Below are 14,992 nucleotides of genomic sequence, written 5' to 3' on the forward strand. Positions count from 1 at the left end.
TTCACACAATTTTATAAGAGTTTTCAAACTTATTAGTCGTGTATTATTTACATTAAAATTTAAAATTGCATAAAAACTCCTACGAGACTGTTTCACGGGTCAATTTTATGAAACATGTTTCATATCATACTATAATAATGAAAAATCATTGTTTTTCACTCTGAAAATTGATCGGTTGGCCCATTTGAAGGATATATCCATGAGACCGGCTCACAGAAGACCAATTCAAAAATTGGAGAACTATAAAATTTTGAACAAAGGTGTATGTATACTTAATTTTCATTCGATTTATTTTAAATGCATTAATTAATGTAAAAAATCAAATAAAGAGAAAAAAATAAATAAAGATAGAGTTCACAAATAAAAAAAAGTCAAACAAAAAGAATTATTTTTAAAATAAGGATATAATTCATTCTGTGAAAATATATTGTAAATTTTATTATTCTTTTATTCATTTGAATTCTATTAAAGATATATTTTTTAAAACAAATAAAGTATAAATTTCATTTCAAAAAATATGGCTAAATTTCATTTTTCAATTTTATTTACAATTAATTAATAGTTGGAAAAAAACAAACAATAGAACATGTATTTATTATTATTACTATTATTATTTTAAATTTTATTAAAGATATAATTTTTTTTAAAAATGATGGGTAAATTTCATTCTAAAAAATGAAGACTTAGTTTAAATTTCATTCTAAAAATTGGTGGCTAAATTTTATTTTTCTTCAATTTAAATATATGGAAAAACAAACAAGCGAAGAGAAATATATTAATTATTATTATTTATATTATTCATATATGTTAATTTATTTAAGTTAAAAATAAAATTGACACAGAAACTCTTATGAGATTGTTTCACGAGTGAATTTTGTGAAACATGTCTCATATCAGACTTGAATCATGAAAAAATTTATTTTTCAGTCCGGAAATGACTGGGTCAGCCCCTCTCAGGACTATATAACAATGTAAATTTCATTCCAAAAAATGGTGACCAAAATTATATTTTTTCAATTTATTTTATAATACATTAATTGCTGATAACAAAAAAAAAAACAAAAAACATGTATATTTTAACAAACCCCAATTTTTAGTAAGTTTTAAATTCTATAAATTAATAGATGAAAAGCAGTAGGTTTTAAATTCTATAGATTAATAGATTCTATAGATTAATAGATGAAAAGCAGTAGGTTTTAAATTCTATAGATTAATAGATGAAAAGCAAACAAAAAATAAACATGTATATTTTAAATTCCATTAATTAATAGATGAAAAGCAAACAAAAAAATAAAAATGTATTAATGATTATCATTAAATGAATAGATGAAAAACAAACAAAAAATAAACATGTATTAATGATTATTATTGAATGAAGATAAGGACATTTATATAAATTCACAATTCAAATCCATATATTTATATTAGTATAGATATAGATAGATATAGATAGATAGATAAAAAGTCACAATTAATAAAGATGTCAAAGTAAATTCACAATTGAAGTGACATGGTGACGTATTTATATATAATAAAGCCATAATTAATAAGGATGTCAAAGTAAATTCACAATTGAAAAGGTGACATATTTATATAGATAATAGATTTTATTAAAGATATATATATATATATTTTAAAAATAATAGAGTGTAAATTTCATTCCAAAAAATGGTGAATAAATTATATTTTTTTCAATTTATTTTATAATACATTAATCACTGATAACAAAAAAAACAAAAAACATGTATATTTTAACAAACTCTAATTTTTAGTAGGTTTTAAATTCTATAGATTAATAGATGAAAAACAAACAGCATGTTTCAAATTCTAGATTAATAGATGAAAAGCAAACAAAAAATAAATATGTATATTTTAAATTCTATTAATTAATAGATGAAAAGCAAACAAAAAAATAAAAATATATTAATGATTATTATTAAATGAATAGATGAAAAACAAACAAAAAATAAACATAAAGTCATAATTAATAAGGGTGTCCAAGTAAATTCACAATTAAAGTGACATATTTATTTTTTTCAGTTTATTTTATAATACATTAATCGCTGATAACAAAAAAAACAAAAAACATGTATATTTTAACAAACTCTAATTTTTAGTAGGTTTTAAATTCTATAGATTAATAGATGAAAAACAAACAGCAGGTTTTAAATTCTAGATTAATAGATGAAAATCAAACAAAAAATAAACATGTATATTTTAAATTCTATTAATTAATAGATGAACAGCAAACAAAAAAATAAAAATATATTAATGATTATTATTAAATGAATAGATGAAAAACAAACAAAAAATAAACATGTATTAATGAATATTATTGAATGAAGATAAGGACATTTATATAAATTCACAATTCATATCCATATATTTATATTAGTATATAGAGTAGATAGATAGATAAAAAGTCATAATTAATAAAGGTGTCAAATTAAATTCACAATTGAAATGACATATTTATTGAGGTGACATATTTATATATAATAAAGTCATAATTAATAAGGGTGTCCAATTAAATTCACAATTAAAGTGACATATTTATATATATAATAGAAATATAAAATTCAGTGTGCCAAATGTCTGGTAAAATATGGATGTTTATTTCTAGTTTGGAGCAGGTAAAAATGACAATGCAAATTTTAATAGAGTAGTAAATAATAATTGACTTTGAAAGATCTATTTAATCCAACTTTCAAGATGAACAGACAGACTAAAGATCTTATTTAATCTACAAACCAAACACAAAATGGAGTGTCCGATATTGAAAACTAAGATGTTTTGTTTGACATCGCCACCAACGGAACACATACCCTTGCACAATCAGATAAACCAGGAAAAAGGATTGCATGAACTCAACTAAAATAGTAATAGGTATTGACTGGCAACAATATTCCCTTGATCTCACAAAGCAATACGTTACGAGTAGTTGCATCAACAACGCCTCGAAAAAGACGGCAATCGTTAGTCTCGGCCATCTTCGCCCTGAACTCCATGCACAAATATTGACCTATATGAAGTTGAGCTTACAAACCGTCTCGAGATCGAAATTGATCTTTTGCTGCAACCAACCCAAAAACATGCAAAACATATTCAATAATATTAAATAATTTGAAATAACTCCTACCTAAATTCAAAATAGAACAAAATCAAAGGCGTACCCGTGGATTCGGTCTGGGGGTGAGTACGACCAATCCTTTGACATTCCAGAGTCGTGTTCTTTCGTTAACGTACTTAAGATTGGGTTTTTATAAAATTGAGTGACGCTGCTCGGGAAAATGGGTGAGTAGGGTAGGAGATTTTCCAAACAGAGATGTATTCTTTCGTTATACGTGTTGGTGACCAGGCAAGGTGAACCCGAGCTGGATAGCATATCTACCTGAGTACAAGAAACGTTACACCAAAAAGGTTTCCTACATAGCCACTATGATGTTTAGATCAGTCACGAATGCATACATAGGAAAAAAATGCATTTTAAGTAAATATGTAGAGAGCGCTAGTGAGAATAAAATGGCCAACTCCCTAATTTTATCTCTGATAAGTATTATAGGTTAGCAGAGTCGGTGACCGCTCCGAGATGCTCGAATAATGGCCACGATGTGAGGATGTGGCCCACGAATGGCTTCAGCACGATCTAAGAACGTGGAGACGAACAAGCTCCTTGTTTATCGATGGACAACGTCCATGATCAATCTATTTAATATTTAATCTTCCTTTATTGTCCGATTGAGGCCATGTGCCAGTGCTTGTACAAGTCTAAAGTGGTTCGATAGGTTTCTCCAATTGATGCATATCAGGTATGGTTTAAAATGAGGTACTCTTTCTTTGCTCGGGTCGGCTTCCACCCGGACTCCTCTTGACTTCTCGGGACCAGCTCTGGGTTCCAGGTCTTTGTTCCCTCCCCCGCCCGAGTCCAAGGGCTGTTTCCGGGGTATCATTGGGCCAGATTTGGGTTATGGGTGTCGATCATATGTTAATTCTCTAAAAAAAAGATTATTCGTTAATCTTTAAATAATTATAAGGTATTTTAGAAACATATTTCATTCTCTGTGCCTAAAATGTTGTTAACATTTCATATTTGGTAGTCTTAAATACTACGAACAAATCTTTCAAATATCTCCCTCATTTTATGATTTTTACTTTTTCGAATTCAACAGTCGAAAAGTATAACCCAATTAATCATTGATAAAATATATTGGCCAAGTGATTTCCAAGTCACGGAACCACAACAAATATACTGTGAAAAGTGACGCGCATAAGCAAAATAAACACAAACTTTCATGCAATAATCCAGCATATTCGGTTGTATATATCTTCTATTTTTATACACGATTGGTGGATTCAGAAATTTAAAGACCAGCTAAGCCGTCGGAGTGCGCATAATATTATTTATACAATATTGTTAGATTTTAAGATATTGTAAATTCTTAACATACGTAGATGGCACTCATGCATTTGAACATTTGTCGCCACCGTTTGCGGTGCATTCCATTTTTAAAAAAAAACTCAAATAATATTTAGACAAGTGATATATAGTAATCAGTGGTTTGTCTAGTGTACGTACCATTAATCGAACAATTCTTTTCGTGTTTTGTTTTCCAATAATTCCCTCCATCTCTGCCTATTGGCACTATGCTTCATCATAAATAAATAATGTTTCGGCCAACAAATCAAAGTCATCGCCAATGGCACTCAGCAAACCATGCATACTCCTCATAGGTAAGTAACTCTGTCGCATTGATTATGTTTTTTTATTATCATTATTTGTTGTCGGTTTATTCATTTTGCTGTGATTCCGTCTCTTATCAACAGACGAGCTTCAATTATATATAAATATTTTTTTTTTCAGTTTCAAGAATGTGTGAAATTGAATGTTCTTCTTACCCTTTAATTTCGTGGGTTTGTTGAGTTTGGTTTTGAAAGTTGAAACAGTGATAGCTGGAATAGAGAGATTTGCCTTCAAGGGGGTGGCTTCAAATTTGGTGTCCTATCTGACGGATGTTATGGAGATGAGCAATTCGTCGGCCGCAAAATATGTGAATAGTTGGGTCGGATTTACGTGGATGCTGCCGCTCTTGGTGGCGACACTGGCCGATTCCTACTGGGACAGATACGCCACCATTTTAGCTTCTTCGGTTCTCTATGCCGCGGTTAGCGTATATTTGAGCTATAATATATGAGAGAGAGATGACACAAAATAAATGTGCTTTTAGACTCTCAAATATAGGGATGAAAGAAATTGCATAGGTGAAATATATTTCCGAAAGTGTTGGGATTAAATTTATGGATAAGGAGGATTTGAGAAAAATCAAAATTGCTAAGTTTTTGAAAATAAGAGTGAAAAAGACTAAGAGTGTTTTTGGCTTTATTTGGATAACACATATCATCTTCAAAATTATTGAGTGTATAAAGAGATTTTCGTTTATTTACCAAAATATCTTAATCAAACCAAGATCACATTTTGAGATTTTGATTAAATTAAGCATAAGCTCACACAAAACGCATAATTAATTTTTTTAATTGATCACTGAATATTTTTTAGAAGCTTTATATGTTAAGATTTGGACATGTGTTTTTTGACCAAAATTGTAGCAAGAAAATTGTGTCTACGTTCAAATTGTCGTCCAATGCGAACGTCCACACTACCGTCCAAATGGTGGCTATAAAAGTTTGAATCTAGATCTGGCTTTCACATTTGAAGAGTTTGCTATATATTGAGCTCATTTGTTCATTTTCTAGACACTCAATCCTAGCTTTCTAAATATCTAAAGTTCAATAGAGCAACTCAAGTGAGAAGAAAAAATTCGAGTGTTATTCTTGTGTGAGTTAGAGAAAATATTTTCTCGGTTATACTCGGGGTTGGGATTGTGAGAGATTGAGTATTGTATACACTTGTAATATTTTCTCCCTATAATAAAGATTTGCAGTAGATCGGTGGATGTAGCCTATCTTGGGGTTATGAACTCAGGAGCTTCATTTTATACCACCGGTAATCGTGATGCATTCGATAATTACATCGTTGGCGATTACGAAAAAGTTTTCTTGGCTGATGGAAAGCCTTTGGAAATAGTTGGTATTGATGATGTCCGGATGAAGATGTCAAATGGATCTATCTGGAAAATCAACAAAGTCAGACATGTACTAAAATTGACACGCAATTTGATCTCAATGGGACAGCTTGATTACGAAGGCCATAATGTGATCTTTGGTGATGGTTCCTGAAAAGTAAATTAATGAGCCATGATTGTTGCTCGAGGAAAGAAAATTAGAACACTTTATATGACTTCCAGTTGCGGAGTTACATTTTCAGCCGTGGATGCTGGAGCAAATTGTCTATGACATTATATGCTTGGGCATATGAGTGAGAAGGGAATGAAGATGTTTGTATCAAACGGGAAGCTACCAGAATTAAAGACCGTTGAACAAAAGCTATGTGAAAGCTGTATCTTTGGAAAACAGAAAAAAGTAAGCTTTTCAAAAGGCGGTAGAGAATCGAAAGCAACAAAGTTGGATCTGGTTCATATTGATGTATAGGGACCATCTCGTGAGAAATCCCTTCGAGGCTCAAGATATTATGTCAAATTTATCGACGATTCGAGCCGAAAACTTTGGGTTTATTTTCTGAAAAATAAATATGATGTTTATGAGACCTTTAAAAGGTGGAAAACCATGGTTGAGAATTAGACCAACTTGAAGGTGAAGTGCTTACGGTCTGATAACGGTGGTGAATATGAAGATGAGGAGTTCAAGAAATGTTGTGCACAGAACTAGATCAAGATGGAGAAAACCATTCCTGATACACCTCAACATAATGGTGTAGCTGAAAAGGATGAACATGACCTTGAATGAACGTGCTAGGAGCATGAGACTACATTCTGTATTACCAAAATCATTCTGTGCTGATGATGTTAACACTGCAGCATATCTGATCAACAAGGACCTTCGATACCGCTTGACTGCAGAATACCCGAAGAGGTATGGAACAGCAAAGAAGTAAACATTTCTTTCTTGAAAGTGTTTGGATGTTTATCATATGTTCATATTGACTCAGCTAGCAGAACAAAGCTTGATCCGAAATCAAATAAGTGTTTGGATGTTTATCCTATGTTCATATTGACTCAGCTAGCAGAACAAAGCTTGATCCTTAATCAAATAAGTGTTTCTTTATTGGTTATGAATATAATAAGTTTGGTTATCGTTTCTGGGATGAACAAAATCGAAAAATCATTCGGAGCAGAGATGTAATCTTCAATGAGCAAGTTCTTTACCATTAAGTCAGACATTGGAACTGAAGATGAAAGTTCTGAAGTCAAGAATAAAGATGAAGTGTCATTGACATATATTGAATGAATAAAAAAGCAATAACTAGGAAGATGAAGAATCAACTGCACAAGATGATGGCCCACAAACTTCGGTCATTGAACTCAGGAGATCTTCGAGAACAATTAAACCACCTGAGAGATACTCCCCTTCACTTCACTATATTTTACTGACAGACAAAAGTGAACCGGAGACCTATAAAGAGGCTATGAAAAATGGCGATTCAATCAAGTAGGAGTTAGTCATGGAAGATGAGATGGATTCAATGTCATCCAACCAGACGTGGGAGTTGATAGAACTTCTGCAAGGTAAAAATGCATTAACTTGTTGTAAAAGGTTTTCAACAAAAGGAATGCATTGATTACACTAAGATTTTCTCTCCAGTTGTTAAGTTAACCACAATTAGTACTGTACTCGAATTAGTGGCAAAAAAAGATTTACATCTGGAGGAGTTAGATGTCTCTAGATGTAAAAACGACATTTCTTCATGGTGACCTAGATGAAGAAATTTATATGAAGCAGCCACAGGGTTTTGAAGTACATGGAAAAGAGAAAATGGTGTGCAAACTTCAGAAGAGCTTGTACGGTCTCAAACAAGCTCCAAGACAGTGGTACAAGAAGTTTGATGGATTCATGAGTAATAATGGTTTCCTAAGGTGCCAGGCTGATCATTTTTGTTATGTGAAGAAGTTTGATAATTCTTATATCATTCTATTGCTATATGTAAATAATATGTTGATAACAGGAGCTTGTCTGGAGGAGATCGATAAACTCAAGAAAGAGTTATCAGAAGAATTTGCTATGAAAGATTTGGGTGCTGCAAAGCAAATCCTTAGAATGAGGATCTTAAGAGATCAGGTGAACGGAATCTTGAAATTATCTCAAGAAGAGTACTTGAAAAAGGTGGTTAGCAGATTTAACATGAATGAAACTAAACATGTGAGTACTCCTTTGGCTAGTCATTTTAAACTAACCAAACCACAATCACCTTCGACGGAGCAAGAGCGGGCTCATATGAACAAGGTTCCTTATGCTTCTGCTGCCATAAGCCTCATGTATGCAATGGTGTGCACTAAATCAGACATAGCACATGCAGTGGGGGTTGTGAGTAGGTTTATGAGCAATCCAGGAAAACAACACTGGGAAGTAGTTAAATGGATTCTGAGGTACTTGAAAGGCACTGCTAGTTTCTCTTTATGCTTCAGAAGATCAAATTTGGGCTTACAAGGTTTTGTCGATGCCGACATGGATGGTGACCTAGATGGCAGAAAAAGTACCATTGGATATGAGTTCACATTAGGTGGTACGACAGTAAGTTGGGTATCTAAGTTGCAAAAGATAGTTGCGCTTTCAACTACTGAAGGTGAGTATGTAGCAGTTACAGAAGCTAGCAAAGAGATGATATGGTTGAGATTTTTTTGGAAGAATTGGGTCAGAAGCTTGAAGGTAGCACATTCACTGTGACAGTCAGAGTGCTATCCATTTAGCAAAAAATCATGTTTATCATGCTAGGACAAAGCATATACAAGTTAGGTACCATTTCATCATATCAGTACTTGAAGATGGAGTCTTGATGCTTGAGAAAACATCCGGAAGTAAGAATCCAGCTGATATGCTTACAAAGGTTATGACCATTGACAAACTGAAGTTGTGTTCAACTTCAATTGGACTACAAGTATAAAAGGGATATATGAGCTACTGCATTGATGGTGCGAAGACATGATTAAAATCAAGTCTTCAAGTGTGAGAATTGTTAAGATTTGGACATGTGTTTTTTGACCAAAATTGTAGCAAGAAAATTGCACCTATATTCACATTGTCGTCCAATGTGAACATCCGCACTACCGTCCAAACGGTGGCTAGCAAAGTTTGAATCTACATCTGGCTTTCACATTTGAAGAGTTTGTTATATATAAAGCTCATATGCTCATTTTCTAGACATCCAATCCTGGCTTTCTAAGCATCCCAAGTTCCAGAGAGCAACTCAAGTGAGAAGAAAAAATTTGAGTTTTATTCTTGTGTGAGTTAGAGAAAATATTTTCTCGGTTATAGTCGGGGTTGAGATTGTGAGAGATTGAGTGGTGTATTCAATTGTAATATTTTCTCCCTATAATAAAGATTTACAGTAGCTCCGTGGACGTAGCCTATCTTGGGTGAACCACGTAAATCTTTGTGTTCTTGCTGATTATTTTATTCCGTATAATTTTTTATCATCACGGTCGTTATCGCTTCGGTGCAATTTCCCAACAGTTAACACCCCCTTAAATAAATTATGGCTAGATTTGATTTCCATATTATCTTGTTTATTAATTCTTAAGTCGCTTGAAAATTTTAGTATATCTAATGAATTAGATGAACTCACGTGCTCAAGCCATAATTCAAGCTTTGTTTAGTAAATCTCAATATTAAATTTGGCTCAAATGAATCGAATTCGAATTATGAATCAAGCACAATTAGAACACAAAACAGTTTGGTTTTCGAGCTTTGAGTGTCAAGACTGCAACTTGATTCAAGCTTGAATATGAAAATATAATTAATATTCAACTCGATTCGACTCGTTAGCGCTTGGGATCTATGATTTTGAATTGTAGAAAGATGTCCAAACCGAGAAAAACCATGATTATTTAAGCATTATATAACTTATGATATGATGCATGTAACCAACACGATAATTAAGTGCTAAATGTTATTAGGGACTTGTAGCATTAACATCAAGAACATTAACATGGCCTTGGATTCATTCAAACAAACCCGGCTCAGTTTCATCCCTATCCTTGTCTCTTTATATGATTTCACTTGGACAAGGAGGTTATAACCCTTCCCTGCAAGCTTTCGGAGCAGAACAAAATGAAGATGAGTTACCTTGTTCTAATAACAATGATCAGACTTCAGACAAGAAGAGTTTGTTTTTTCAATGGTGGTATTTTGGAGTTTGCTGTGGCAGCCTAGCAGGCATCGCGGTTATGTCTTGCATCCAAGACACGTTTGGTTGGGGACTTGGATTCTCTATTCCTACTCTTGCTATGATGATTTCCATTCTCTTGTTTCTTTGCGGCAACCGGTTTTATATGCATAAGCACAGTAGGATCATGGATGGGAAGTTCGAAGACATTGTCGTCGGAGCTAAAGCTCTTTTCTCAAAGATGATCCGTTATGGGAGGTGTTTGCCTAGTAAAGAGTACACTTTGGTTGAGTTAGAGTAAGCATTTTCTGAGTTATTTTAAAACTTTTCTTGCTTCTTTTTCTGGGATTCGCCGATGATAAAGTATTAACGAATAGATTTTTTGTTCTTAGACTTCAAGATAAAGAACTCTGTAATGGAGACTCTGATCAAGAAATCCAGGGCTTTATGGAAAAACCAGATGGAAACATGAAATTACTTGAAGTTGTGAAGATAGTTCTGCGACTGCTGCCAGTTTGGTTAATGCTTCTAATGTTTGCGGTAATTTTCCAACAACCGGCCACGTTTTTCACTAAACAGGGCATGTCAATGAAGAGAAATATTGGAACCGAATTCAAGATTCCGCCAGCTGCCCTGCAGAGTGCAATAACCGTGGCTATAATACTTCTGATGCCCTTATATGACACGTGCTTCATCCCTCTAGTACGTACTTTGACAGGAAACGAAAAGGGCGTCACCATATTCCAGAGAATGGGAATCGGGATGTTATTGTCGGTTGTGGCAATGGTAGTTGCTGCTACAACTGAGAAGAGGAGACTCGAAGGCCAGTAAAAACAGGGAAATAGAGTCTAAAGAGGTGCAATTTACCATCTTTTGGCTGCTTCCTCAGTATATATTGTTGGGGATATCTGACATATTCACTGTCGTTGGGATGCAAGAGTTTTTCTATTGTGAAGTTCCTGCAAGAATGAGAACTGTGGGTATGGCTCTGAATACAAGTGTTTTTGGGGTGGGAAGTTTCTTGAGCGCGCTTATTATATCTGTAATTGAGCATTTGACAACTTCTGGTGATGGGAAAAATAGCTGGTTTTCTGATGATATGGACGAAGCTCGGTTGGATTATTACTACTGGTTCTTGGCACTGTCGAGTGCTATAAGTTTACTAAGTTTTGTTATATTTTGTAAATTTTTCAGATAATGAACATGAAATTGACTAGTGAATCTTTTGAGTTATGGGTGCCTTCGAACAGAAGGATCCTCATATTATTATAACTTATAAGCACAAGCATGGCACCGGAAAACACATCAACCTTGTCTTTAGAACAAAAAGGATTACTAAAACAAGGGATACGTTAGAAACATTTCAATCAAAGAAACCTTAGTCGCAGACGTCTACACACACATACATCAACGTGTATTTGGATCGTTTTTTTAGAGAGGTGTATCAGTTTGGATACAAAAATAATCAACTTTTAAGAAAAACTTGACTTGGAAGGGTACCAAGGCAGAAATCAAAAATCCTTTTTTTCGGCTTTTTAAATATTCCTTATCTAAACCAAATGCACTTTACACACACTAACATGTCAATTTTCGTTGAATTTTATTTATATATATGTATATATATTTCAAGATTAACCATGACAATTATACTGAATATCATCTGACATGTATATTGTCGCACAATCCAGAATTAAAGGTCTGCACACTATCTTTGCTTTAACTATACTATATGCAAGTCCAAGAAACTCAAGTAGCCAACGCACATTTCCATAATAAAAACTCCTATGGTGAGAAAACTGTTCAATGTGCCAAAACAAACCAAACGAAACTGCCTCAAAGATAGAGAATTGCTACATAAATGTATTTATAGAGAGCAAAATCACAATTTAAACACCAGTAAGAGCAAGGAAAGACCCAACTTACTAAAACAATGGGAAATAAATTGATAATATGTTTAATGTTCCTCGAGTATTCCTCTCAATTCTTCTTTTAATCCTCGAGTATTTTAAAACAAATGCAAAGACACATGGAAGTATAAATCTCAATACCAATTTTGACATTGAATCACCTCAAGAATGTAGTTGATGATCGTTAACCGCTGACTCTGAATTGGCCCCAATGGCCTTCTGCATTTCAACGTTCTTTGCCTCTTTAATAATCTCTCCGTTGCTGTCTTCATCATCCGAGTCCAAAGTGAACTGAGACCGACCGTCCATATGCATTTCCCCTCCATCTCCAAGTGGCTTATACTGCATAAACTCACGGCTAACCCCATTCTTCTTACAAATAAAGGAGTACACAGCAACAAGCAGAGTCACAAGAAAGGCCAGATGACAGTTAAACTGTAACGTCGCAATTGCACGGCCACGATGATACTCGGGGTGCCCTTTGCATTTGATAGTATAATTTCCCCGACTATTTGCGTGCAATGCGCATCCGTTAGCTATCAAATTCGTGTGAAAGGAAAAACCCATTTGCAAAACCCACATTCCTTGTAAAACCAACCCAATTCCACGGCCTAATCGTGGGTAATTTGAATCAGGGTTCTTCAATTCAATGATAGTGGAAAACACGCATATCGCAATGGGCACCAGAAAAAGATCGTAGTACCGGTTTTCAATCCCACTCGGGTCCTTACTTCGGCTATAAAAAAGAAAGAATTCTTCTCCAAAAGCAAATGCACAGATTAAATTGAGTACAACTAAGGGAAATCTAAACGAATCTCCAACGTTAGTCAAAATGCCTAAACCCGAGTAGAGGAGGAAGAGCAAGGAAATTGTGATTACCTCGAACTGTAAGGCGAAACCCGTGTTATCTCTAAACTTAATAGCGTCGAACAACGATATCAAAGAGTTAACTATAACGAGGATAGAAAGAACGGAGATCGAAAAGAAAGTAATCGTCGATGAAAACGTCGTCGTCTTCGTAGTGGTACCTTGCAGCGGAGAGGGCGACGATTGGGATGAGGACGCTGATGAAGAACTCTCAACGAGAACTTCAGAGGCAGATATGATTGACTCCCACGCGCCGATAAGTATGAAAGCGCCGCCGGTCACTGCATAGGTGAACAACCCCATCATTGACTAGTCGCACCAACGTTCTGACGATTGAACCTCTGCCGGTTTGTGCTAATACATATGGCTGGCGCACAGATAAAAATGTATATATAGATATATAATAAATACGTAAATAAATATAAATAAATTTATTTTCAAATTTAAATTTGATTTTTTTTAAATATAAATTATATTTAATTATTTAAAATATTGTATCATTTAATTTAATTTCGATTATAATTTTGAGTTTTATATTATTTTATATATTTAGATCTCCCTACTCTACACCATATTTAATAAAATATATATTTTTTAGGAAAAATATAATTTTTTTATATAATGTTAAGTTTTTAATTTTTAAAAAAATAATTAATTTTTTAATAAAAGTTATTAATCTAATAAAATGACAAAAAATTGATAGCGTTGAAAAATATTTATTTATTTTTTCAAATTTTGATATACAAAATAATATATAATTTTTTTTATTAATAATAGTTTCATTCAACAAAAATAAAAAAAAGTCAATTTAATTATCTTTATTTAAACATTATATCAAATGATATAATAAATTTTATAATAAGATTTAAAATATAAATATATTCATTACATTATACCAATAATTTTAGTGTAATGTACTCAATTCAGAGTTTTGATATCTTTTAATACTTATTAAAATTTTAGACTTTCGTGAATTTGATAAATTTTTATTAACTTTTACAGAATCTCACTAATTTACAAACAGATTTATATTGATCATGTATTTTTTACAATATTTTTATAGATTTAGTATAAAATTTTATAGATTTTGTACTTAATTATACCATAATATTATTTATTAATTTTTCTAAACTAATAATTAATTAACATATATAACATATTCAGTTTGAAATATCTTATAAAAATTTATATTAATAAATAAAATTTATTTAAAAATTAAATCTTTAATCCTCAATTTACTGATATATATATATATATATATATATATATATGTATGTATGTATGTGAGTTTATATGTATTTTTACTTATATATGTGTGTGTGTGTGTGTGTGAGTTTATATGTATTTTGTCCATAATAAAAACATATATTAATAATATGTAGCATTCTGGTTTGAATTATATCTTCAATATTAGAAGTAATGAAATAAAGAAATAAATTTAATTTTTAAAAATCAGAAGAAACATTTTATTTTATCAATTATATCTTAAATGTTCTTTATGAATTATAACTAAAAATCTTCATTTTTATTTTATTTTTTTATCATATTTGTTACGAGACTATTCAACTATAAAAAATTAAGTGATGTTATTTTTTGGATAATTTTTTATTATTTTGAATATTATATTTATTTGTATAAATCATAAATTAAAATAACAAAATCAATTTTAGAATTCAAAATTTCATATGATATTAAAATAAAATTTATTAATGAGAAATCAACCAAAAAATGAAATTTTGAAACGAAAAAATGAAAATTTATATAGAGATAAATTTGGAAAATTAAGGGAGTGGTAGAGATAGATAAGATAATAAAAAATGAAAAAAAAAAAGGTGATGTGAGAATGATATAGAAAGAGCGTGTATATTAACAATCCATTCAAATATTTTGTTGAAACAAAGATAGTTTTTGACAATTTATAGTTATATATCATGACGAGTTCCCTCTGTAGCTGGTAAATCTTATAACTCTTGATCTTTCTCAA

General features: G+C 32.0%; 2 protein-coding genes across 2 annotated transcripts; one reads left to right on the forward strand and one right to left on the reverse strand.

The window, feature by feature from the left end:
• Positions 1-4,436: 4,436 nt before the first annotated feature.
• Positions 4,437-11,461, forward strand: LOC142537090 (protein NRT1/ PTR FAMILY 5.8-like). The gene is given in 5 exon segments (XM_075642652.1): positions 4,437-4,731; positions 4,936-5,162; positions 10,026-10,531; positions 10,627-11,052; positions 11,054-11,461. Coding segments are annotated over 5 exon segments (1,572 nt in total). The 5' UTR covers positions 4,437-4,697; the 3' UTR covers positions 11,433-11,461.
• Positions 11,462-11,977: 516 nt separating this feature from the next.
• LOC142537091 (uncharacterized) lies at positions 11,978-13,388 on the reverse strand. The gene has a single exon (XM_075642654.1). It carries the CDS (start codon positions 13,312-13,314, stop codon positions 12,304-12,306), a length of 1,011 nt encoding a protein of 336 aa, XP_075498769.1. The 5' UTR covers positions 13,315-13,388; the 3' UTR covers positions 11,978-12,303.
• Between the last annotated feature and the right edge of the window lie 1,604 nt (positions 13,389-14,992).

Source organism: Primulina tabacum, chromosome 2, assembly GCF_025594145.1.
Source record: "Primulina tabacum isolate GXHZ01 chromosome 2, ASM2559414v2, whole genome shotgun sequence".
In the NCBI taxonomy this organism is placed as follows: Eukaryota; Viridiplantae; Streptophyta; class Magnoliopsida; order Lamiales; family Gesneriaceae; genus Primulina; species Primulina tabacum.

Coding starts and splice junctions, on each gene's coding strand:
- LOC142537091 (XM_075642654.1), bottom strand. CDS start 13,314: ATGATGGGGTTGTTCACCTATGCAGTGACCGGCGGCGCTTTCATACTT.